The sequence below is a fragment of the Anarhichas minor genome, unplaced genomic scaffold, assembly GCF_050575085.1.
Source record: "Anarhichas minor isolate MPS153535 unplaced genomic scaffold, ASM5057508v1 ptg000003l, whole genome shotgun sequence".
Lineage (NCBI taxonomy): Eukaryota > Metazoa > Chordata > Actinopteri > Perciformes > Anarhichadidae > Anarhichas > Anarhichas minor.
Genome location: NW_027466449.1, coordinates 5747315 through 5770472, shown reverse-complemented (window position 1 = coordinate 5770472; position 23158 = coordinate 5747315). Strand labels below are relative to the sequence as shown.

The window sequence follows — 23158 nt, the reverse complement described above, 5'->3', positions numbered from 1 at the left end:
CGCCCAAAATGAACCAATAAGGGTCGCTGAGTCTTGGTTGCAACATAGACCGGTTGGGGAAAGTCCACTCCTCGACAGATGCATGCAGCGAAATATTTTAAATTGGATCAAACTGTGTGAGACATACATGGAGGCTTTTGTGGATCATTACAATAGACGATTTACAGATCTTCTCCACAAGGTCTTCCTCCCATTTTAATTTGAGATGCTCCAAGGAGGCTGAGGCCCCCTGACAGTAAAACATCGTTAATCTGAGTTCTAGAGTTTTGCTCAGTAGGGCCTTTATGAATACAGTCCTCCGAACAGTTAGTAGGAGTTTGACAAGGCAATGTAATTTAGGGAAGTGTGTTGTGTTGTTTTTGTTTTTGTTTTTTTAACAAAGTCTATAAAAAGAGCTTTTGCACACCAGTAGGTTGACAGGTGCTAGGTGTGGCAGTTTTGCTTCATTATGTGTATTTGCATTTTGATCTATTTTTAAGACACCCTTTCTATATGAAATTATGTTTTCATGCTTATAGTGTCGGCCTTTGGTGGCCATGATGTGATAATTAGGATTCCTTATTGAGTGAGTGATGTCATTTTGTAGTGTCACCTGATTGGTCTACCAACACATTTAAGAAATGCTCCCCTATTGTCTTGTAAAGTAACCTGATGAAGGTCTATGTCCCTAAACGTTGTCACTAAATATCTCTGAATGTAAGTGAAGCAGACCGTGTGCAGGAGTTTTTTGTTCTTTTTAACGGTCTAAAATAGTAAAAAAAATAATAATTGTGGAATACCAAGTCATCTGAATATCTGGAAGAAAGATGTGAAAATATTGTGTCTGAACAAGTCTGTCACATTGCTCAGGCTATTTCTGGACACTAATTAATGTAAATGTTAAGTTTTTGAGAAAACAAAACTTGCTACTGAAAGACCTCTAAATGACTCGGAGTTGTCTAAGTTAAGAAAACTGTCTCTGGACAGACTTACAATGAATAAAGTTTTTTTTTTTTTGAAAGGTATTCGAAATTCTGTATACAGACTTGTGCGTTTGTACTTGATGTGTAACCTGGCGTATGTTTCCTCTCTGAAGAAGGTTCATTCATTGAAAAATCACGTTTATGTTGAAATGTAAATGTTATTTAAACTACATTGAGTTTCCTGAACGAGACAAAACGTTTTTTTTCAGTTAAAGTTCAAATAAATGTATCTTTGAATTTGTATGTAAAATGCAATGAAAGTATATTGTGATTTTTTTCCCCGGACTTCACGTCACTTTTATGTCAAATCAAAGAATGTCCATTTCAGACTCTTTTACAATAAGTATATATATTTAGGTTCTCTCACCAATGTTTGTTATTCCACTGTGTTCAGCAATGCAAATGTTTGTCTGCAACAGCTGTTTTGTCTGTGTGTGAATGTAAGGAGCAGCATTGGCTTGTTTCATCTGGACCCATACGTTTTTAATAAAGTGTTTAATATTTATCCAGGTTCATAAATCTGTTATTACTAGAGGATGTGTGAAAACTAGATCTGATATCCTCGCTTCTCTGCGGTCACCAGCATCTTTTCTTTTACATGTTTGCTTAGTGTGACGATGAGCGTCCTTGGTGAACATTTAAGTCGGATGGTTGGTTTGGTAATCTCAAAGTTTGCATCATTAAGCTTACATTGAAGCTTTTAGGGAACTCAACTCTGTTCAGTTCGTTTTGTAACTTTGTGCTGGAAAATTTAAAAATAATTTTGCTGCTATGAAATATGAGTATTTTTTAGTATAAAAGTAGTTGGGAAACTGAATTATTAAGACCTTCCTGTTAATTCCTCTGACATATCCTGATCTGATGGAATTACATTTTTTTGTGACTATGATAGTGATATGTTCAGCCTTTTTTAATTGCTTTTTCACGAGTTTATCAATCAACCCAAATCATTCAAACTTTTGTTAATGGCATCCGTCCATTGACAAAAGCCATGTCAAGGAATGGAATAGCTATACTCTAAACTTGAAATTAAGTTTTCGTGTCTAACATTTTAAAATGGATATCTTCTTATCTCATCACAGGTCAGCTGTGATTACTACATCATTTATCTTCCTTAAGCTAAGATGACCACTTCTGGTTTTCATGAACTCGCTTTGTGAGCACTTCCATTCTGAGTTACTTGTCCGTTTGTTTGCTACATACGCTTTTGCTTGTTCGATTAGAGCCTCCCCATGTCTGTCACCTTCAGAGGATCTTTTTTAAGGCAGACATTTTGACATTGTTAATGTTTTCATTTTCGCCTGTTTTTCCTAAGTCAAAATGTCTGCTGTGAAAAAGGTATATTCCTCCAGTTTGACCGTTCTTAATCACTTTGTCCTTCTCAAGGGGAGGCGAAAACCTACGAGTCAACATTAGAGTGATTACATATTTGTGGTATTGAGCTATATAAATATAGTTTACTTGAATTTACAGTCATGCTAGCAAGTTCTCAGGCACCGTGGTGCTTTGAGCTCAATGCTTACATGTTTACAATGATGATTAGTAGGTATTGTCACCATCTTAGTTAAGCTTGTTAGCATGCTAACAATTGCTAATTAGCACCAAACACCGAGTAGGAATGTCATCTGTTTTCAAGTATTTGGTCCTTTTGTTTGGACTAATTGAAGTATTGACCTGATGATGGTGCTAAAAAGACAAAAGGTCGTTACGTAGGTTTCATTTTCTGTGGAACACAAATGTCTGAACACAATTTCAAGCCTTTTCTTTTAAATCATGATCAGAAAAAATTATTTTTTTAAACATAAAAAAAGTTATTTTTTTCTTTTTTTTAAAACCTTGACTATTACTTCTGTGTGGCTGTTGGGGCCAGACCACTGCTCATCCAGGAATCCTCCCCCACAGCAGTGCGGGTAAGCCCAAAGACGGTAAATAGGTCACACATCTGAATATCACATGACCAACCTATTTATGTGCTCACTTATTGTCAGGGTAAATATATCGTCTTAACTATTTGGTGACCTTACAATTAATTCATTTTTTGTCCAATCTCCCATTTTTAGAGAAAGTCCCAGTTGTTATTTAACCCTAACCCTGCACTGAAAAGGGTTAATTACTCTAACGGTTGTATTGCTGTGTGTTAAAATAACAGCTGGTTTCCAGTTAACCTGTGTTTATTAAATCCCAGCACAAATAATCTGAACTCTGTGACCCACATACATGTAGTATTGTGGTTCCAGAGTTCCTATCAAAGCAGGTAGTGTTGACACACAAAACCTGTTTACTGGTTTTATTGTTGATGACAGTTCACTGACTGAAGGGTGGGAAGCAGGTTCATACTTTCAGTCTGCAGCTCTAGCCAAAAGTTTCTCTTCTGTACACTCACTTCCTGTTTTCACCAGAGCTACTAGACCACCAAGAGTCTAGTGTTCACATGAAGGATTAACACCTGCAAACCAAACTGACAAATACTACACTTGTTTTTATTTACTGGGATGTGTCTTGCTCCGGCGTAGAGTTCAAGTCAATGATTGATGTACTCATGTGCATCAAGTAGCTGACAGTAAATAGTTGTAATGTCATGCTGTTGATGTTGGTCCCTGCATTTCCCCTTTCTACGGTACTACTGTGGTTTATGTTCCACTTTCACGAGAGTGGAGTCATTGCTCACTAATTGCTGCAAAACTAAAATTGTCGCTGGTCCTATAGTTGCTACGTGGAAATATGAAAAGGGAAGGCAGGTTTCCCATCACAGAGTTTAAGTTTGATTACAGACATCTACGCCTTGAAAACTCCAGGTAAACAAAGGCATAAAAGTAAAGTTCACTGAGGGTAACTATGAACGTTAGGGGTAACTCACAAACCATTTTGTTATTGTAAAGTTTAATCTTTCACAAAATAGCGTATTCATATATTTAGCAAATGTACAATTACCTGCATGTAACATTTGGAAGACACAATAATAAACCAATTGTACATTTTTTTTTCTAAAATCTTCTCTCTCTTATGATTGGTTGCACATCCTTAAATGCACAAGAGTTTGCACAATTCAACCTCCTTTTATTGATATGAAAACAGTTATGTTACAGAGGGCTGGACTTTCTTAAGTGACACTAGTTGCCAGAATGTTGAAAACTAGGAGACTCCTCTGGTCTATTTTTGGGTGCGTTAGACGTGTGAACCTCGCAGTGGTTTAATCTGATGACAATGAGCATGGTGTCCTTGAATAGAGAACAAAGGGACAACATAAGATTAGTGCTGTCACAAACAATTTCATGATTGGTTATTAAGCTGTTTTTATTCTTAATTAATCTAATAATCATTTTGTTTATATATTAAGCGACAGGGCTGATTCTAATTTCCCAGTGTCCAAAGCGACTTCTTTAAAATGCTTCTTTTATCCGAACAACAGTCCAAATACAGTGGAGGAATCTAAGAAAGTACAAATGTATTCATCTTTTTTTCACAAAGTTCAACACAGCACGCAAACAACTCGTAATAGTTCTTTATATGATAGTTAACTGAATATCTTAGGGATGTGGACAGCAGTGGAGGAATTGTTTCCAGATCCTTTAAGTAAAAAAAAACATACACTTTGTGACGAGTAAAATGTATGTTTTGAACAGGTCACCTAAGCAAAAGGACTCAATGCAGAAAAATGGCCCCTGTGATGTGTTATTTTATTATATAATACATCTTTGCATTATTAGTACTAATAAAATCATGTAATGCAATGTACTGCTGTATTGTCGAGGTTGAACTTTAGTTTTTAATCTTCACAAACGCATCCAACATAATGATTCATATTCTATAAACTCATCATTTGATCTGTATGTAAAATCTTTATAGCTGAAAATATATATGTAGTGGAACACAAGTATAAAGTGGCATCAAATAGAAATACTCAAGTAAAGTACAAGTGCCTCACATTTTAAGAACAGTACTTAAGTTATAACAAATATATTAAGAATACAACGTTACAGCAGCTCATCATCACGTTTTGAGAAGCTGGACCCGGCAGAACAAATAGTGCGGGCGGGAGTTGGAGAGAGAGAGAGAGAGAACTAAAGTTTTGGCGGACGGTCCCTTGGCCCGCTGGGAGCTGGAGAAGCAGAGCGCAGCCGCTCAGTGCAGCACCGTCACTGCATGAATGACGGCGCACTTGACCGACGCAGGGAAACACTTCACCGCTTCACATGAGCCGTGTAACGAGCGCTTCGTCCTCTGGAGACGGATTTTTTTTTTTTTTTCAACACCTCACCTCGTTTCAACTTCGCGGATACATCCGCAGCCTACAGCCGCCTGAGCGAGACATGTCACGGTGATGTTACAGCCTCCATCTTCGCTGGAATTCAAACCATGAAGAGATAACCGGCTTGTACAGCTGACAGGCAAGTGTTTGCGCTAACAGGTTGGCAAGGCGTCTGATATTTAACTTTTCCCCAAACAGCAAAATATCACGTTTTATAGGTTATCGGACTTGTTGTGTGTGCACCTGTTGTCTTTCCCATCGCTGATTTTAATTTTTTTTCTTATATGTTAATATATATTATTATATATATATATATATATATATATATATGCACACATATATATACTGTATACACATTCAAATATATTTGTAAATAAAGGCGTAAATCAGGTTTTAAGATACAGCCAATTCAGCTAATAAGTTTCCTTTTACCAAAATCAATAGTGTAGAATTACTTTATGGCAAACTCACTCAAAATACAATGTTTTCTGTCTGTATGTTTACAGTCAGCTGAATATATTTACAGGAAGCAGGACATATAATCCAAATAAGTTGTATTTTTTATAGTGTGTTTGATTCAGTGGGTTGAATTTTCTTTGCAGTGTGTTTTCACCTCATTTTACCTCTGAGCACTTTTTTTTCTGACAGAGCATTCAGTCTCTTAAGGTGGAGATGTATGAATTAAGTACTAAAGGTATTAGACTGCAGATCATAAATGATAGCACTCCAAAAGCACACACAAAATAAATCTCGATACCATCGCCTCAGTTTACCATTTTATATCTTTTTATTGAAATTCTGACATTAAACATTGAGGAGGTGGAGGACGGGATCTGGTGGAAACAAGTCATTCATTCATGTCATACACACTCTGCATGCGCTTTCTGATCCCCATAAACAACCTTGTAAAGATAGATCATTCAGGGTTTTAGGAACAAACAACAAACACACTGCCTAGTAACTTATGTTAATAGTAGACATATTAACCCCGGCTGTGTTTCCTCTGTGTGGACGGCTGGCTTGTGTTCCGGTGAGCAGCAGAGGAGCTGACGGTAAATGAGAGGCCGTCACCATGCCCCCGGGGAAGTATGGGATGCTGGAGGAATGGGAGAGGGAGGGGGACCATGAGATAGTGATGGACTTCCTGCTGCCTACTGGGATCTTCCTCAAGTTCCCTGTATCTCCAAGCGACACCATCAAGAGCATCAAAAAAGTAAGTCCTCTCACTTCCCCATTTAATTAATTACCAGCCGCCGCTTTGAGAGATCATAAAAACCTTCGTAGAGTATTTTTCGCCATGCACTGACACATCATGTGGAATGTACTCATGCTTTGCATTTACCCGTGTTTCTGATAGAATGCATTTGATTGACTGCAGTACAGCGCTGCGGTTCTGGTGACCACCGTTGCAAAAAACGCTGTTATTTACAATATTTACTTAATATGCTTTAAAGCAAATTGATCGACTTAAGACATTAGGCTAATTAAAACATGACACAGTCCGAACAATCCTCGCTTGTGCCTTTGATGCATCTTGATGTTTTGATGCAACTATTAGAGAAGGAGCTACAGCTTTGCTCCTTGGTACACAACGGCCAGCTCTCTGCTGGACCTGCTGTTAAATGTGAATGTGCCAGTTTCTATGCCAACAGCTTTGCCACTTCAGGCTGTTTGATTTAGCTGTGTTCAGTAATGACGCTCTTGGAAGCATTTTAAATGATTAAGAGATTAAATGTGTTTCCAAATTGTATTTTCAAAAACTGCCAGGGTCATTGTTTGCCCACTTGAATATCATTCTTAAAAACAAGAGAAATCAGAGTGGTGGTTATTCTTACACAGCAACTTCATAAAAATAGTAATGACACTGGTTTTGATAAAGCTTGTTTTACATACATTATATAGTCCCAGAGAATACGCCGCACACTGTTTAGGACATAAACGCTGCGCTCTCAACCTCGTGTGTTGCTGGTGTCGCTTGTTTCAGATGGTTTGGAAGAATGCCAGTAGCGAGGCCCTGTTCAGTGCACTGGGTGATCCCGACGCATACGTCTTCACCTGCATCAACCAGACAGCCGAAAGGGAGGAACTGGAAGAAGAATCGAGGCGCATAAACGACGTGCGGCCCTTCATGTGCGTTTTGAGGCTGGTGGCGAGGGAGGGCGACCGAGTGGAGAAACTCACCAACACCCAAATCAGCCTGTTAATTGGCAAAGGTTAGCAGCATCCTTCTGTGATCGAGCTGAGCAGGTGCTATACGCAGGTTTTGTGTGGTTTGTGGTATTGTTGTATGGTTGAGTTAAGGTTAAGGTTAAGTATTAGATCAGAAGCAGTCCTCTGTCATCAAAACGAAGATGAGAGGTTAGCTTTATTCCAGTCCTCTGACCCACTGATGCAAACAGATAATATGAATGTACTGAATCATTTATGAAATTATAATATTACAATATAAAATATATTGAATACAATAATGAAGTGACACAATATGTCAACTTCGGACCAAATTGCTGTTTTACTACATCATTCAATCTGACATTATTGTGTTCATGTCAGCAGTTTTCTGTGTGACATTAAACAATAATCGCTGACATATCCATCATCAGAGACAGATCAGATCAGAGGCATCCCACTGAGAGTCCGTTTCCTGTATTTGTGTCTGGAGGGTTTCGCCACTGCCCTGCCCCTTTAGGAGACTAGCAGCAGGTCCTTAGTCTATTAAGTCTAATAGGAGAAGTGAGCACTAACACAAATTATGACCGATTCTTTGGCTCCATAATCCCCAAATTAAATATTGGACCCATTTTGCACAAGCCACATATCTTCCGAACACTCTGACACTGAAATGGCTTTTTTCAGACGGACAAATCAGGATATCTGGCAACTAACAAATGTTCATGCTAAATATGTCTGTTAGTTGAGAGAATATCTAATGTTAGCAAAATAAAATATAAATACACAATGCAAAGTAACCCAATCTGCTTTTATCCATGCACACAGCATTCACAACCCTTCCAAACGAGGGGGGGGGGGGGGGATGTCGCACATTTAGGAGACTGGAAGTGTAAACCATTTCACCATCTTTGTTATAGACTAGGTTAAAACTGCTCTGGAGGCAGAAATCCTCCCATTGATTAAGTAAAAACCTTAATAGGAAGAATCAAATTACAGTGATTTTCTGGAGCAGTTAGCAAGTTAACAACAGCTTTGCTTTTATTCCTGATGTTCAATATCTTGGAAGGTTGACAAGTTACTCGCTAGCTATGAGCTAATGTAGCTAACTTGAAAATGGAGCACAGCTAGGCTAACTAATGCTAATTCTATTTTCCAGCTTCAGTAACATTTTTGACTTCATAATAGACTGACTTTTGCTTTATTCAGTAGGCTTCAGTGCAGGCAGTCAGTGACGCTGTAGCTTGATGAATTAAAAACAAGGTCGGCTCTCAGGTAGCCCAGTAAAGCAAAGCGTTCCTCTCGCTTTACAAGACTTGCATTTGTTTACGCTTTCGTCACGCGCTTTCAGGTCTGCATGAGTTCGAGGCCCAGAAGAACCACGAGGTGAACGAGTTTCGGACAAAGATGCGCGCGTTTTGTGAGGAGAAGGCTCAGGAGAGGCAGATGTTGCCATGGCAGCAGTGGATGGAATACAGCTTCCCATGTGACCTGGAGCCATCCTGCTCTCCGCCGTGTGGGAGTGTGAAGTCAAAACACGCCAAGAAGATTTTCATCAATGTCAAGTTTGAGGCTTGTGATGTGAGTTGATCTGCTGTTGTAGTTTATATGAGTCATATTTGTAAAGGTTTACATGAATCAATGGGTGATTTTAAGTAAATGTGAGCACCTTTTGGAAATCCCGCTCCCACACCACAAACACCACCCTCAAAACGTCTCTCAGGAACAACATCCACTCGCACGAAAGCTACATTTTTGTGTGATTTTCTGTGAAGCTGGTGCCTTTATTGGTGTTAATGTGTCTCTCACAGGAAAGCTTCATGCTGCAGCAGGACCTTCAAGACCTCCCAGTGGCTCTGATGAGGAGCGCCCTGAAGAAGAAGGCCACGGTCTTTCGCTCATTGCGTCAGGAGCCCGAAGACTACACTTTGCAGGTCAACGGGAGGTGGGAGTTCATCTATGGGAAACATCCCATGCACCAGTTTAAAGTGAGTGACCGCAGCAACGGCGTCTTTGAGCTGTACAGCTGCCTTTTTCCTACATGATAGTTTTGTATTTTGCCGCATTCTTTTCACCCTATATACTGTATCGCAATCAAACTTGTGTTTGATTGCGATACATTTGTGTTGAAGGATGAAGAACACTTTTTTATACGAACTAGAGCTGTTATTTTCTTCGTGGATGAGGGTGATTTTCTTTTCTATGCTGTTTGTCTACATTGTGCCTGTGAGTGCTGCCCTGTGCGGGTAGTCCATAATAGCTAAAATGATTGTCAGCTCAATAGTGGGGTGAGTCAAGGTTTCGGTGGCAGGAGACTCCGCTGTTGACTTTGAAGCTCCAGCTACCTGCAGCGGTGACTCATATCTGTCTAGCAGCCCTGCAGAAAGGAACTGGATCCATCCAGACATAATGAGATTTCGGTTGCATTAACCTACAGCGAATGAACAGCCTCCAGGAGTTAACCAGTGCTATCAGACCACTGGGAAATATCTGTGGGTGAGCTGACTGATGGCTGTACAAAAACAAAACACTGTCCCCTCCTGTTGTCTGTCTCTGTCCTCTTTTACAGTACATGTTCTCCTGTTTGAGAAATGGCCAAAACCCGTACCTAACCATGGTGCACCACTCCACCATCCACAAATATCAGGAGGAGCAGGGCAGAATGTGCAGCCAGGTATTCAAGAGTCGCTCCTTGTCCAGACCTCCTCCACTGCCCCTGAAGAAGGTAAGAGTTCAGCGGACGCCTGTCGTCTCTCATTAACAGAGCAGCAACTCTTTCTTTCTCTCTGCTCATCACAGTTGTTCCTCAACCAGACTGCAGACTTTGGAACCCTTGAAGCATGCTGTGCAACACAATGTTGATAATTTACGCCTCACACCTTTGCTTGTATTTACTGTAGTTTAACAAAGAGCACAATTTACCTACTTTGGTACTGCACTGAGAAAATTAATTGATGAAATCTAGAAATATGAGCAGTAAAGAATAACATTTTCAAACTTAATCGAAGTACCTTTTGGACTGTTTGTCAGTTTGTTCCCCTTTTTCACTTTTAGTTTTAAGTGTTCGTTGTTGTGTTTCTGACAAACAGGAACTTGTAGCAACAGTTTCCTGACTTTAGACTTCGAAGAACATTTTTAATGGAAAGAAAGGGAGGTAAAAAAATAAAAATGCTCTCTCTTCTGACTCCTCGCAGCAGAATACCTCTTCTCTGTGGTCCATCAATGAGCCTTTCTACATTCACCTGCTGCAGGGCAGCCGAGTCAATGCAGGCGAAGGAATGAAGGTTGGTGTGGTTTTGCGTGGGTTTGATGCTCAATGAAATGTGGCATTCACTCGTTTACCAATATCTGAATTTCAGTTGTAACAGCAGAGTTGACATGACAATGACAGGAGGTCACATGGTCCAGACCACACGTTTCCCATAATTCATCAAGGCGGTTGGTTGAAACTTCAAAACAGGAAGTGGGGAGGGCCTATCTGCTTTTGACATCTCATTCTGAGGCCTAGATTCTAAGAAAACTGACAAACTGCATGCTGTCTCTCCCTTCCTCGCTTTCAGTGCACCTATTTTTTTTTTTTTAAGGTGATGCATTCTGTTACTATCACAGACAGATGTTTGTTAAAATGTTTGTTAAGGGACGTTTCCCTGTAAATGAAAAGCATGTAGAAATATCCAGTAAAACTCCATATTCACTTTTTCTTTTCCTCAACCAATTTGCCAATTTGAAGTAGGATAGTCTGTAAATGTGTGTCTGTGTTTGTGATTCAGTTTCATAACTAACTATGTTACTGTTTAGATGGGTTATTAAGTGTCAGTGCACTTCCGGCGGCTGCCTTAGAGCGCATCATGACTCATGGCAAATTTGTCCTGTGACATAATTATCAGTCATGTTGCAGCTGGCAGGCAGAGGTTTGAAAACACCCTGGAGGAGAATAGCCACTCATATAGTTTGTGAATATAGATTCAGGCTATCTTGATTTGGCAAAAGGCAGGCGCTTAACAGCCGTACGATATTGAATTTTGGCTCTGGTGGTTGTTTATCATTTTGGACAGACTTGCATTGAAAGGTGTCGCGACCTGCTTATGTTATGAATGTGTAGACCCTTTGACTCATAGCCTGAGTGACACAGGAAACTCTGAATCATCTCTTGAAGTCTGTAAACCTTCCACATACAATTTACCTCACAAACTCTTCTAATCACTGTGTACATGTGTTTCCCCCTCCAGCTCGTGGTGCAGGCCGGTCTGTTCCATGGTAGCGAACTCCTCTGTAAGGTGGTGACAACCTCGGAGGTGGCAGTGTGCTCTGAGCCACTATGGGATCAAAAGCTGGAGTTCGACATAAACGTGGCTGACCTGCCTCGCATGAGCCGCCTGTGCTTCGCGCTCTATGCAGTCATTGAGAAAGCCAAGAAACCCCGCGGCACTAAAAAGAAGAATAAGAAAGCGGTGAGTTTGTCAGAAACTCATGCCGTCTCAGGGTGAGAACTTGTTAGCAAGCACAAACAGATCTGTTTCCTCTCTGTTGTGTAGTGTGTTTAGTCGGTGTGTGCTGTGTGGGTGTGTTTTGCTGCTGCGTCTGGTTGTGCAAGTGTGTTCAGCGGCAATGCTGCGGTTAACTTTTCATCTGCCTCAACGCTTTTATCTGTACATCACTCCAAGAAGGGAAGGGACATTTTCAAGGAATTCTAAATTTGTGTTCACAGATACCATTCGTATAGTTACAACTGTTCCACCCATTGAGCATGTCGCCTTTAAATGCGCTTCTCATCTTTAAGGCCTGTAGTGGGCACAGGTTAGCGTAGACGCCTGAAATCTATTTTAATCATGAATTAATCGTCATTTTTTGAGCAAAAATGCCAAACATTTGCTGCTTGTTTCGGTTTTATATGTTGGGCTCTGGGGAAAATATCACAACTTTTTGACATTTCATGGAAAATAATTGCCACATTTATCATTAATAAAAGTGTACTATTAGTTGCAGCCCTAATTACATTCATAAATTTAAACATGCTACATCATGCCACTATTAGTAATATAATATGCCAATAGAGGCACACTGAGTTTAAGGTTTTACCATCCTCTTGCCGTTTACTTGTTTTATTTAAATCCTGTTTTATGCACGAAACTACAACAGCAGAAGTACAACACTGAGAGAACGACACGCCCACTCACTGCACACTGACAAGTACAGTGAACAACAATAAAGTCGCCTTTATTCTGCGGCTGGGCTCTCAGCCTCTCTTGAGTTAAAGCGTTGCAGCGACTACGGGCAACGTGTTTTTGAGGTTCGCTCAAACATGGTGCCCAGGTGTGTTTATGAGCATCAAGGCCACTTCTGCTTTCTGAGCCACTTCTCCCTTCTTTTGCCTGGAAGAGAAGTTCTGCAGACAGACAGAAGTTGAGCTATTTTAGCCCCTCTTGTGCATTGCACATTTTGTGCATCGCCTCTTTTTTCTTTATCCGGCTGCTTTCAGCCTAAATGTGTTTGTTTTTAACACATTGAATGGTCAAGTTGTTTCTCTGCCTGGATCTTATTTCCATTTTTGTTGCTTTGTCACTGTCATGTGCATTTTTTTATCCTTCACTTCGCTTTATTTTTTAACATGATATATTTTATAAGTAAAAGTTGCCACAAACACCCTTTTAACTTTTTTATGTCATTAAAATATTGAGGTTTTCTTTAAGCTATTTGATTTCAATTCAAATGAACGTCTAAAATAAAGCAGATGTTAGACAACAGAGGTTTGATAATTCAATACCTTTTAGATGTATTGATGATAATCCTTTATCTTTAAAGAAAATACATTTTTGATTGAACATTAGAATACTCTCTGTGTTGCTCTTCTGCTGCCTCTTCACATGATTGTACTGCCTGCAAATGGTCTTCAAGATGGCCAATCAACAAATCTAATCCTCCCTGTTCCTCTCCTCAGGACTGTCCGATAGCCTGGGTGAACACCATGGTGTTCGACTACAAGGACCAGCTGAAGACTGGGGAGTTCCAGTTGTCCACATGGCCATCTGTTCCTGGTACTTTCAGGCCTTCTCCATCCTTACATTTCCTCGTCTTCGAAAAGACCTCACATGTTAACAGCCTCCTCCACAGCGCCTGGCAGCACCACAGGGAAAATGACACGTGGCGCCATTCAAAACCCCACATATTTACACATTATGCGTTTTCTGATGCGCAAGATAGCCTTTTTAATATTTGGAAACCACAGCTATCTGTTGTTGTCAAAACATGTCAATTTTGGCTACATTTTTATTCACTAAATTGATTTTATCTTTCTCTGCAGTTTGGAAGAGTGGTACATATAACACGCACTGTCACTTTTAGAGATATGGGAGTTATTTGAATATGAAAATACTCTTATTGAGTAGATTAAAGCATCTAACAAATTACACATGTATGGTTTGTTTTATCACAGACAAAAGCGACCTGTTGAACCCAATGGGAACAGTCGAGAAGAACCCCAATGTGGACAGTGCTGCTGGGCTTCTCATTCGCTTCCCTAATATCCGGCCACATCCTCTCTATTACCCTCCACTGGACAAGGTAGCTATTCTCAAAAGGCTATATTTGAGTACATACTGAAATTTTCATTTGTATTACAGTCAGTGAATATATCCTCATCTGTTATCAGGTAAGTGGTGACATGGAGAAGAATGGTGATGCAGCTATTGTCACAAAAGAAGAGGTAAGACTCTACATTTCCCACTTTCCCATTCTCACACTTTTAAAGGTACAATAAAAACAGTAGCTGTTACTTGCTGACCACATCTTTTTTATGAATATGTGTTTTGGGTCTTTTGCTCTCTGCAGTACATGAAACTAAAAGAAATCATGGACAACAAAAACCACACTGAGTTTTTCGAGGACGAGAAAGAGCTCCTGTGGAAGCTCCAAACAGAAGTCCGTGACCATTATCATGAAAGTCTGTCCAAGCTGCTCCTCGTCACCAAGTGGAATCGGCGCGAGGACGTAGTTCAGGTATAAGTGGAGAGTTTTGGAAGAGAATTTACTTTTTAATAATCTTAAATTTTTAGATTTTTTCCCTAATTTTTAAAAGAATTTAGAGTTTCACTTAAAACTCCTGGGAAAAGTCCAAAATTGATTTTAATCCTCACTATATACAAAACTATTATCTGTATTGTCTCTGCTTAATGACTTGACCTGCTTGTTTATCACAAATTTCACGTATTATATTTGCTGTATTTGTCATCAAACACCTGAAAGTTTCAATTTTTGTCATCATGGTAGAAAATGGTAATCTGATTCTCCTCAGATGGTTAGTTTGCTGAGGAACTGGCGGGACCTCCCAGCCATCCATGCCTTGGAGCTCTTAGACTACAGTTTTCCCGACCCAGCAGTCCGGTCTTTCACAATCAGATGCCTCAGGAAGCTCAGGTACACACATGTTCAGGTTTTTACTTGCGTCCATGTAACATCGCACATTTATCAGCGTAATCATTTATGCAACATTTTCTCCGCACACAGTGACGATGAACTGCTACAGTACTTAATCCAGCTGGTGCAGGTCCTGAAGTACGAGTCCTACCTAGACTGTGACCTCACCACGTTCCTGCTAGAAAGGGCTTTGTCCAACTGGAGGATAGGACACTTTCTGTTTTGGCATCTCAGGTGAGACGCAGTCCAGCAAAAAAACACAAGATTGGGACATGTGCATCTGCAGCCTGTATTACTTGACAGGAGCATTTGTGTTTATTGTAGGTCAGAGATTCACGTGGCTTCTGCGAGTTTGCGTTTTGGCCTGATTCTGGAGGCCTACTGCAGGGGAAACATCCACCACATCAGGCTTTTAACCAAACAGGTAATCTCATCACACTGACACACACTGACATCAAGATCTGAAATTATGTGTTTTGGTCTCGTACTAAATCGTGGCCTTACCTCTCCGACACAGAACGAGGCTCTGGGCAAAATGAAGGCCCTGAGTGACTTTGTCAAGTCAGGCTCCCAGAAGACGACAGCAGATGACCTGAAGCTGTGTATCAGACAGGAGTCCTACCTTGAGGCTCTGTCAGATCTGCTGTCACCACTCAACCCCAGCATCATCCTCTCTGAGATCTGGTTAGTGCCAGACACACACACACACACACACACACACACACATACAACAAATTACATTTTTTTTACTCCTTAATTGGATTCTCAGGGCCAGTTTTGGTCCCTCTCTCGGTTTACTGAATTACAAAATAATACTTTTACGTAGCATATTGACAAATTATCCTTTAGTCCTTACAGAACCAGTAGACTCTGTTTTATTTTGAACTGTACTTTATGCCGTCTTGTACTTTTTTAGAACCACTAAAAGCCTTACAGATGACGATGGTGCATTTATTATTTTACTCTGTCCCTGAACTGTTCATCTTCATCCCCTTGGGCATTGTTTTTGCCTTGGACAGAATTTTCCCATTGCTGACAGCAGCCCACAAGGGACATAAACATTTAACAACTCAAAAAGTAAAATGTCAACAGGGTAAAAACCTAAAAATGGCAATGTTGTATTTTGTATTTTCCTCAGTCCTCGGTCTATGAACCTTGTGTGGTTATAACGATTAAGTGTTTATACTGACTGTGTTTGCCGTTGCAGTGCAGACAAGTGCAGGTTCATGGACTCCAAGATGAAGCCGCTCTGGCTGATGTACAACCACAAGGCTGAAGGAGACATGGTGGGCATCATCTTCAAGAACGGAGATGGTGAGATACAAGACAATTGGAAGACATGGCAGCACACATTCAGTACACATCATACAGTAGCCCACAGTGCCAAGACTGTAGTTCACTTTAGTTTAGCACAAAGGGAATACACTGAAGCGTTAAAATGCAGGGAGGGTCTTACATTCAAATGCACTGTAAAGATAAAGATACCCAGCAGGTTTGAAAGGGGACGTCCTCTAAATAAAGAGGACGTTTAGAAAAAATTCAAATGTGATATATCTTTTGTGACACGTGAAATTAACTTTTTTTTCACCTATTTTCACTCGTCACCTTAAGATCTTCGGCAAGACATGTTGACCCTCCAGATGATCCAGCTCATGGAGAATTTATGGAAGAAAGAAGGCCTCGATCTCAGGTACAGTGGGAGCAGCTGTTTGCAGCAGCTGTTGATGCTTTTCAACAATGAGCACTGCTAGACCAACCTAATACTGTTACACACTCACAGGATGATCCCTTATGGCTGCTTGTCCACTGGGAACAAGATGGGGCTCATTGAGGTTGTGAAGAACTCCGACACCATTGCCAACATCCAGCGTAACAGCAGTAACAGTGCCGCCACCGCTGCCTTCAACAAGGATGCCCTGCTCAACTGGCTCAAATCTAAGAATCCTGAGTGAGTATGACGAACAACTTTTGACATAATGGTTACGCGCCCCATGAAAACAACACCAGACGTTGTTTAGAGCCACAGAGTTTTAACCATCCACCCAGTTTCATATCGTTAGTCATGATCAACAAAACACCCCAAATGGCTTTTATATCTAATAACTTTCCTCATCGTGGGGGGATTCCCCAACTGCTGCCAGGCCAGCTCTTTCATAAACTGTGCCCCAGAATACTTATACTAGTTCTAATTATGTTTTGTTTTTATGTAGTGTACACAACACAAACTAATTTTCTATTTCGTTTGTAAAGTTTGAATCGACACTATGAAGTCGCATTTTCGTTGACGTCTCTCAATGCACAACTTGTATTATTTCTTGCTATTTGAACGTGGTGACGTATTTTGATTTCTTGTCAACAACTACATCACATGTCAGCACCGCAATATGTGTGAAAACAATACCCTAAAAGTGCACCAACAATACCACCTAAAGTAATTTTCATAGTGTAGGGAATTGAAACACAGTAAAGTGTGAAATGTGCCACATCCGCTGGCTCTGTTTTGTACAGACATTTTTAGTTAGTAACACTTAACTTTAATCCTCCCCCTTTTATATTATTTATTAACAGTATAACAGCAGTTCATAACACACTATAATGCTGGTGTAAACAGATGAAAGGACATTTTAATTGTTGATTGATGTATCTGTCATCAAGTATAACTATACTGTATGCAGTGGTGTATAGTAACGAAGTAGAAATACTTCGTTACTGTACTTAAGTCGTTTTTTTTGGATATCTGTACTTTACTTTACTATTGATATTTCTGTTGACTTTTACTTTTACTTCACTACATTTTGCAAAGAAAACTGATACTTTTACTCCGATACATTTCCCCTGAAACCTTCGTTACTCGCTACAAAATCAAATCTATCTTTAGAAACAAAATGAGTCATGAGACCAGCGTCGGGGACTGTGGTGGAACAGAGACTGCAAGCAAGCAGGTTTGGCGAATCAGCGAAAACAGACTCATGTTGCTGGACTTTTGCAGGAAAAACGCACGAAAAGTGAGGAGTAATATTTCGTAAGATATCAATAAAACGGGGATGAATTTATATCATTGTATAAAGAGAGTGACATCAGAAGATCAATCTCATGTCTGTAAGCTAAATCAGCTATAATCACTCTTTTAAAGTGATTAGTGACTCGTCTAAAACATTTAAAAAAGGAATAACTTCAATAGAATCATTCTATACACTGTAGCTTCTTTACATTATATTAGAATGTAAAGAAGCTACATTCTGATACAATGTAACTTCTTTAAAACAATTCTATTAGAAGTTACATTCAAATAGAATTGTCTTTTGAAGATGAACAGGACATTTTTCAGTTTCAATAACTAGGTTGTTACTTTCGGTGCTGCTTTAGTATTGATCATGTTTTGATATTTGAGTCATTTTGTGGATGATCAGATGGAGTTATGATGGTAGCAGTCGCCCAATTGCAGATTCAGCTTGAGCAAAACCTTTGCCTATTGTGTTCAAATCAGGCCCATATGAGTTTACAAGGTAGGTGTCCTTTCTCACAACACTGACCTGATGCATCAAGTGGATATTTTTTTCTGAACACAACATTATGCATTTGCCCTCTACATCCTCTAGTCGGAATGAGCATACTTATAAACGCACTGTTACAACTCCTTCATAGTGTCATATTGCTTTTCGGAGAATTATGATGATAAGTTCATAGTAGATGCAAAAGTATACTTATGTACAATATATTATGTTGAACATTGTTGCTCCTGGATGGATCACAGCCAACCCAATTATTTTCAACACAGCTCCATGTCCTTGGTCATGGTGCCACAGCACTTAAAAGAATAAACTTCATAATTCTCAAAATTCTGACCCTTTGCTTTTTTATTAACAGCATTTACTTGTACTTTTACTTTCAATACTTAAGTACATTTAATATCAGAAAATTACTTTTGATACTTAAGTACAATAAATATCAGATACTTTAAGACTTTTACTCAAGTAGTATTCTAATAGGTGACTTTTACTTTTACTGGAGTCATTTTCCAGTAAGGTATCTTTACTTTTACTCAAGTATGGCTTTTGGGTACTTTATACACCACTGACTGTATGTCTTCATAGAACAGGTTGTAATTATTGAGGTTATAATTAACTAACAAATACTGTACATTAGTTCACATTTAAAACGTTCTTATAACTGCTTAAAACAACATTATAGTGTGTTTTAAGCCATTCATTACATTGTTATTAAAAATACTAAAGGTGAATGATATGCTCATTAAAAACATTATGGGACTAATTTAAAATTCTAATGAAGATCCCATAGTATTTTTACAGTTTGGGGATTTTTTGTGTGTTATTCAATGCAGAAACATTTAAATATTTCACTTAATATAAACATTGTATTATTAACTATAATATTTTCAAACAATCTATGTATAAAGGTGGTTTGTTTTATGTTTTATATTTTCAGAAATGCCTTCTGAATGTCTCTGTGTGTGGTTTGAAGAGTTAACTTCAAAGTATTTATTGTGTGCGGCATTTTAAAACCGTGACAGACCAACACAAAGTGCATCGATTTTTATTTAATGGAAGACAGTCTGAAGGTCTGGTCTATTCTAAAAGTTCCTCGAAAAGAGAGAACCATTCAATGTAATGAATAAGCCTTTGTGCATCACGTTGACGAGACAGGCCCAGCTGACTGCACGACAGACCAGAAACACAATTAGCTTGAAATGCTGCAGCGCCCGCAATGGAGCAGAGAAAAGTATTAAAAGCTTGACACAGTGAACCTCAGTGCACGTCTAGACTGTGAAAGGACCTGAAAGTCAATCATTAAACAGGAACCTCTGCTGCCAATATTTCATACAGCAATGCGAAAACCCTGCCTCATTACTATGTATATATGTGTGTGTGTGTGTGTGTGTGTGTGTGTGTGTGTGTGTGCGTGTGCGTGTGTGTGTGTGTGTGTATAGTAGTTAGGCAGGTTATATGATTAAGAAGTGTAAATGTACTGCAAGAACAAAACCCACTCATGCTGTGCTTCCTTATTTCTCTGACCTGTTTTGTCACCAGGGACAAACTTGATCCAGCGATAGAAGAGTTCACGCTGTCCTGTGCTGGCTACTGTGTAGCCACTTACGTCCTGGGCATCGGAGATCGTCACAACGACAATATCATGATCAGGGAAACTGGACAGGTAGAGTTTACCGCTGTGATATTTTTCATCACATGACACACTGAAATCTACCACAAGGGGGCAATTAGACATAAAGTGGGGAATAAGTGTGATCTGCTTCATAATATAATAGCAGAACACTGACAAACACATTATTCGTCCAAGACAGGGTGACTTTTAATTTAACTTTCAAATTGAACTGAGTGTCAGATTTGGTCACTTTGGAGTGAAATCCTTCAGGTCACTCATTACCAGTTAGTGAGTCTTTGACAAATTTGACTGTGGTCAGTGATTCAGAACCCAGAAGTAACTTTCACCTTTGCTCCTCAGCTGTTCCACATCGACTTTGGGCATTTCTTGGGCAACTTCAAGCGGAAACTGGGGATCAACAGGGAGCGTGTGCCTTTTATTTTGACTTACGACTTCGTCCATGTGATCCAACAAGGGAGGACGAACAACAGTGAGAAGTTTGAGAGGTACAATATTTTTGTGTCAGCCTGTTTACCAATCTAGGATTCTGTTTGTGTATTTTATAACCTAAGACTGAGTATTGCATCATGTCGTCAGGTTCAGGGAGTACTGCGAGCGGGCCTATAAGATCCTGTGTCGCAACGGGATGCTGTTCGTCAACCTCTTTGCTATGATGAAGGCTGCAGGACTGCCAGAGCTCACCTCCTTCAAAGACATCCAGTACCTAAAGGTATGCAACAACAATGATGCTGCTGCTGCTGATCACGATGAGGATGATAATAATATTAACAATGATTTTATTTATTTTTTTCAAAAGGACTCTTTAGCTTTGGGCAAATCAGAGGAAGAGGCACTGAAGAACTTTAAGGTGAAGTTCAACGAAGCTCTGCGGGAAAGCTGGAAGACGAAAGTCAACTGGATGATGCACTCCCTGGCCAAAGATAATAGACCGTGAAGAACACTGCACCAAGGAAGCCTGACGACAGACCAAAAAAATATGGATTTTGGAGATAAAAGGGAAGAAAACTCAATCAAATATTTTACTTTATTGATGGCATTCAAAAAACGCTCAGCATATGTTTACATCGGACTGGGCCTGTCTGTGGTAAATAACGACTAAGTGGAGGCATCCAAAGATGATACAACGATGGTGCATAACCTCAGCACACATATATTTTCACAATGAAGGAAATCCATCACACTCATCTTTCTCCCATCAGACATGGCAATGCCTTCATAAACATGCTTTATAGATGTTTGAGAGTCGCTACTTTAAAAACCACCTGCACGTGCAAAAGTGTCATGAATCACTGACACAGCAGCAGAGACTGAAAGTTCATCTCCATCGCTTAGCAGGGAGCAAACTGCAAGCAAGCTTTGTGATGACCTCAGATGACACCGTTCAGTCACGGAGTTCAATAACAGGGCGGCAGTTTCACCTCAAGTCTTTTCCACGGTTGCGACCCTTGATGGTTTTGTCATTACCTCTCATTTCAACTGCCTCTTTGCAATTGTGTTTTTGTTTTTTCATTTTATTGTATTTTATTTAATTCGGTTGCTCTGAAGTACTTGTACAAAGTCATGAAGGATGTTTTAAGAAGATGTCGTGTTTCCATGTGTAATATTTCCTTGAAGTGCAGTATGTTTCCTCTGGAGTGCCAGTAGACACAAAGCATTGTAACATTTACAATTCAGCGTAAGATGAGAAAACAACTTTAAATGGGACCTTTATTTTGATAACATACCGGTGAACCAGGCGTTGTCACCCAGCAGACCCTTACCAAACAGCTACTACACATTAAAGGAAGAGTTTGACATTTTGACAAATGTGCTTTCTTGCATAGAGTTAGATAAGGTCTACATAGCTCTCGTTCGTTCATCATGAAGCTGGAGCCAGTAGCCTTTAGCTTATCTTAAAGACAGGAAACAGATGGTCTTTATGCTAAACTAAGCTTACTGTCTCTTAGTTGCAGCTTCATGTTTAACAAGACAGATATTAGAGTGCTATTGCTGTTCTCATCTAACTCTCAGCAGGAAAGTGAAAAGGTAAATTTACCAAAATGTTGAATTATTCCTTTAATTACAATTACCATGAGTATCTTGGGGGGGGGGGGTGTAATGATCTCAGATGCTAGGTAAAGATACCATTGTTTGGTCAAGGCTCAGAGTAATATTGAAAACATGAGGCATTGAGACCCAAATAAGGATCTCGTTTCAGCCATAGACTTGTGGTAGCGTTTCTCAGAATGTTCCCTTTTGAAAGTTTTGAATGTGATCTCTCTCAGATGATGCAGTCTGTCTGTGCGTGTGTGTGCCTGTGTTATTTTCTGCTATTTAAGTTATGCACAGTGATTTCCATTGCATTTTTGAACTGATGTGCCAGGTGCTTTGAAAGAGATGTCATGCTTGTACTGTCAAAACACCTCCATACTGGTGTGCTGTATGATCTCATTTTATGGTGCTTTCAGTATACTTTACATGCTGTATATCTTGCTGTCAGTCACGCAAATAAGATGATGTGCTTTTCATCGCCTTTTTCATTTTACACAACAGTTCAAATGATCTACAAAGATGCATTTTATAGAAGAGCAAGTGTAGCTGCAGATTACACAACAAGCTGTTTTAACTCCCTTAAGATACTGAATTAGTCACTGTGGAATGGGTTTTAAATATGGGTCATCAATGTCCCTCAGTATGGGCTCAACCAAACACTGCTGCTTTAAGCCATGAAGGAATCTATTGAGTGTATGAGCTACTTTTGCAAATTGTAAAAAGAAATTCTGCTGTTGCCTTTTGAATTGGTTGTAATTCATGAATTCTGTCAAATGGTACAATTATTTGAACATTCAGGTATTGTTTACATGTGTGCAGCTAAAGCTGATAAATCCTCCTGTCAACATATGTCCGATGGAGACCATGTCCTTTATCCTGTTTTTACATTTGCTTCACTTGTTGTCAGGAGGTCAACATGCACCCGATAAACAGTGTGTCACAGCAGAGCTCACTGGGGCTTTCTAGGATCCAAGCCATATGTAAGCTTAATTTAATGCAGCTTGAAAAAAAAAAAGGCTGATCGTGGATAAAGGCCAGAGCCACCGAATTCACCCAATCATTTCCATTTTTTATGTTTACATGTTTATTAATTAAAGTGAACGCAGGGTGATTTTGGCAAATATTTGATGTACTGTATAATACTGTCATTGTTTCTGTTGGGGCTTTCTTTCTCTTTATTGAACACAGAACGACA

General features: G+C 39.6%; 1 protein-coding gene across 3 annotated transcripts; it reads left to right on the top strand.

The window, feature by feature from the left end:
• The first annotated feature begins 5066 nt into the window (after positions 1-5066).
• Positions 5067-23086, top strand: pik3cd (phosphatidylinositol-4,5-bisphosphate 3-kinase, catalytic subunit delta). Of its 3 annotated transcripts, none has more exons than XM_076094954.1 (23): positions 5067-5350; positions 6250-6424; positions 7196-7424; positions 8729-8958; positions 9189-9365; positions 9947-10102; positions 10575-10661; positions 11607-11828; positions 13316-13412; positions 13811-13938; positions 14027-14080; positions 14206-14373; positions 14669-14790; positions 14881-15024; positions 15115-15214; positions 15308-15474; positions 15998-16104; positions 16402-16480; positions 16571-16738; positions 19839-19962; positions 20272-20417; positions 20509-20641; positions 20729-23086. In XM_076094954.1, exons 2-23 carry the CDS (start codon positions 6284-6286, stop codon positions 20864-20866), a joined length of 3117 nt encoding a protein of 1038 aa, XP_075951069.1. In that variant the 5' UTR covers positions 5067-5350; positions 6250-6283; the 3' UTR covers positions 20867-23086. The 3 variants fall into 3 exon arrangements, with proteins under 3 accessions (XP_075951069.1, XP_075951061.1, XP_075951077.1); XM_076094946.1 differs by having other exon boundaries at positions 5068-5350; positions 10572-10661; XM_076094962.1 differs by lacking the exons at positions 5067-5350; positions 6250-6424; positions 7196-7424; ... (2 more) ...; positions 9947-10102; positions 10575-10661 and having other exon boundaries at positions 11607-11860.
• The last annotated feature ends 72 nt before the right edge of the window (positions 23087-23158 follow it).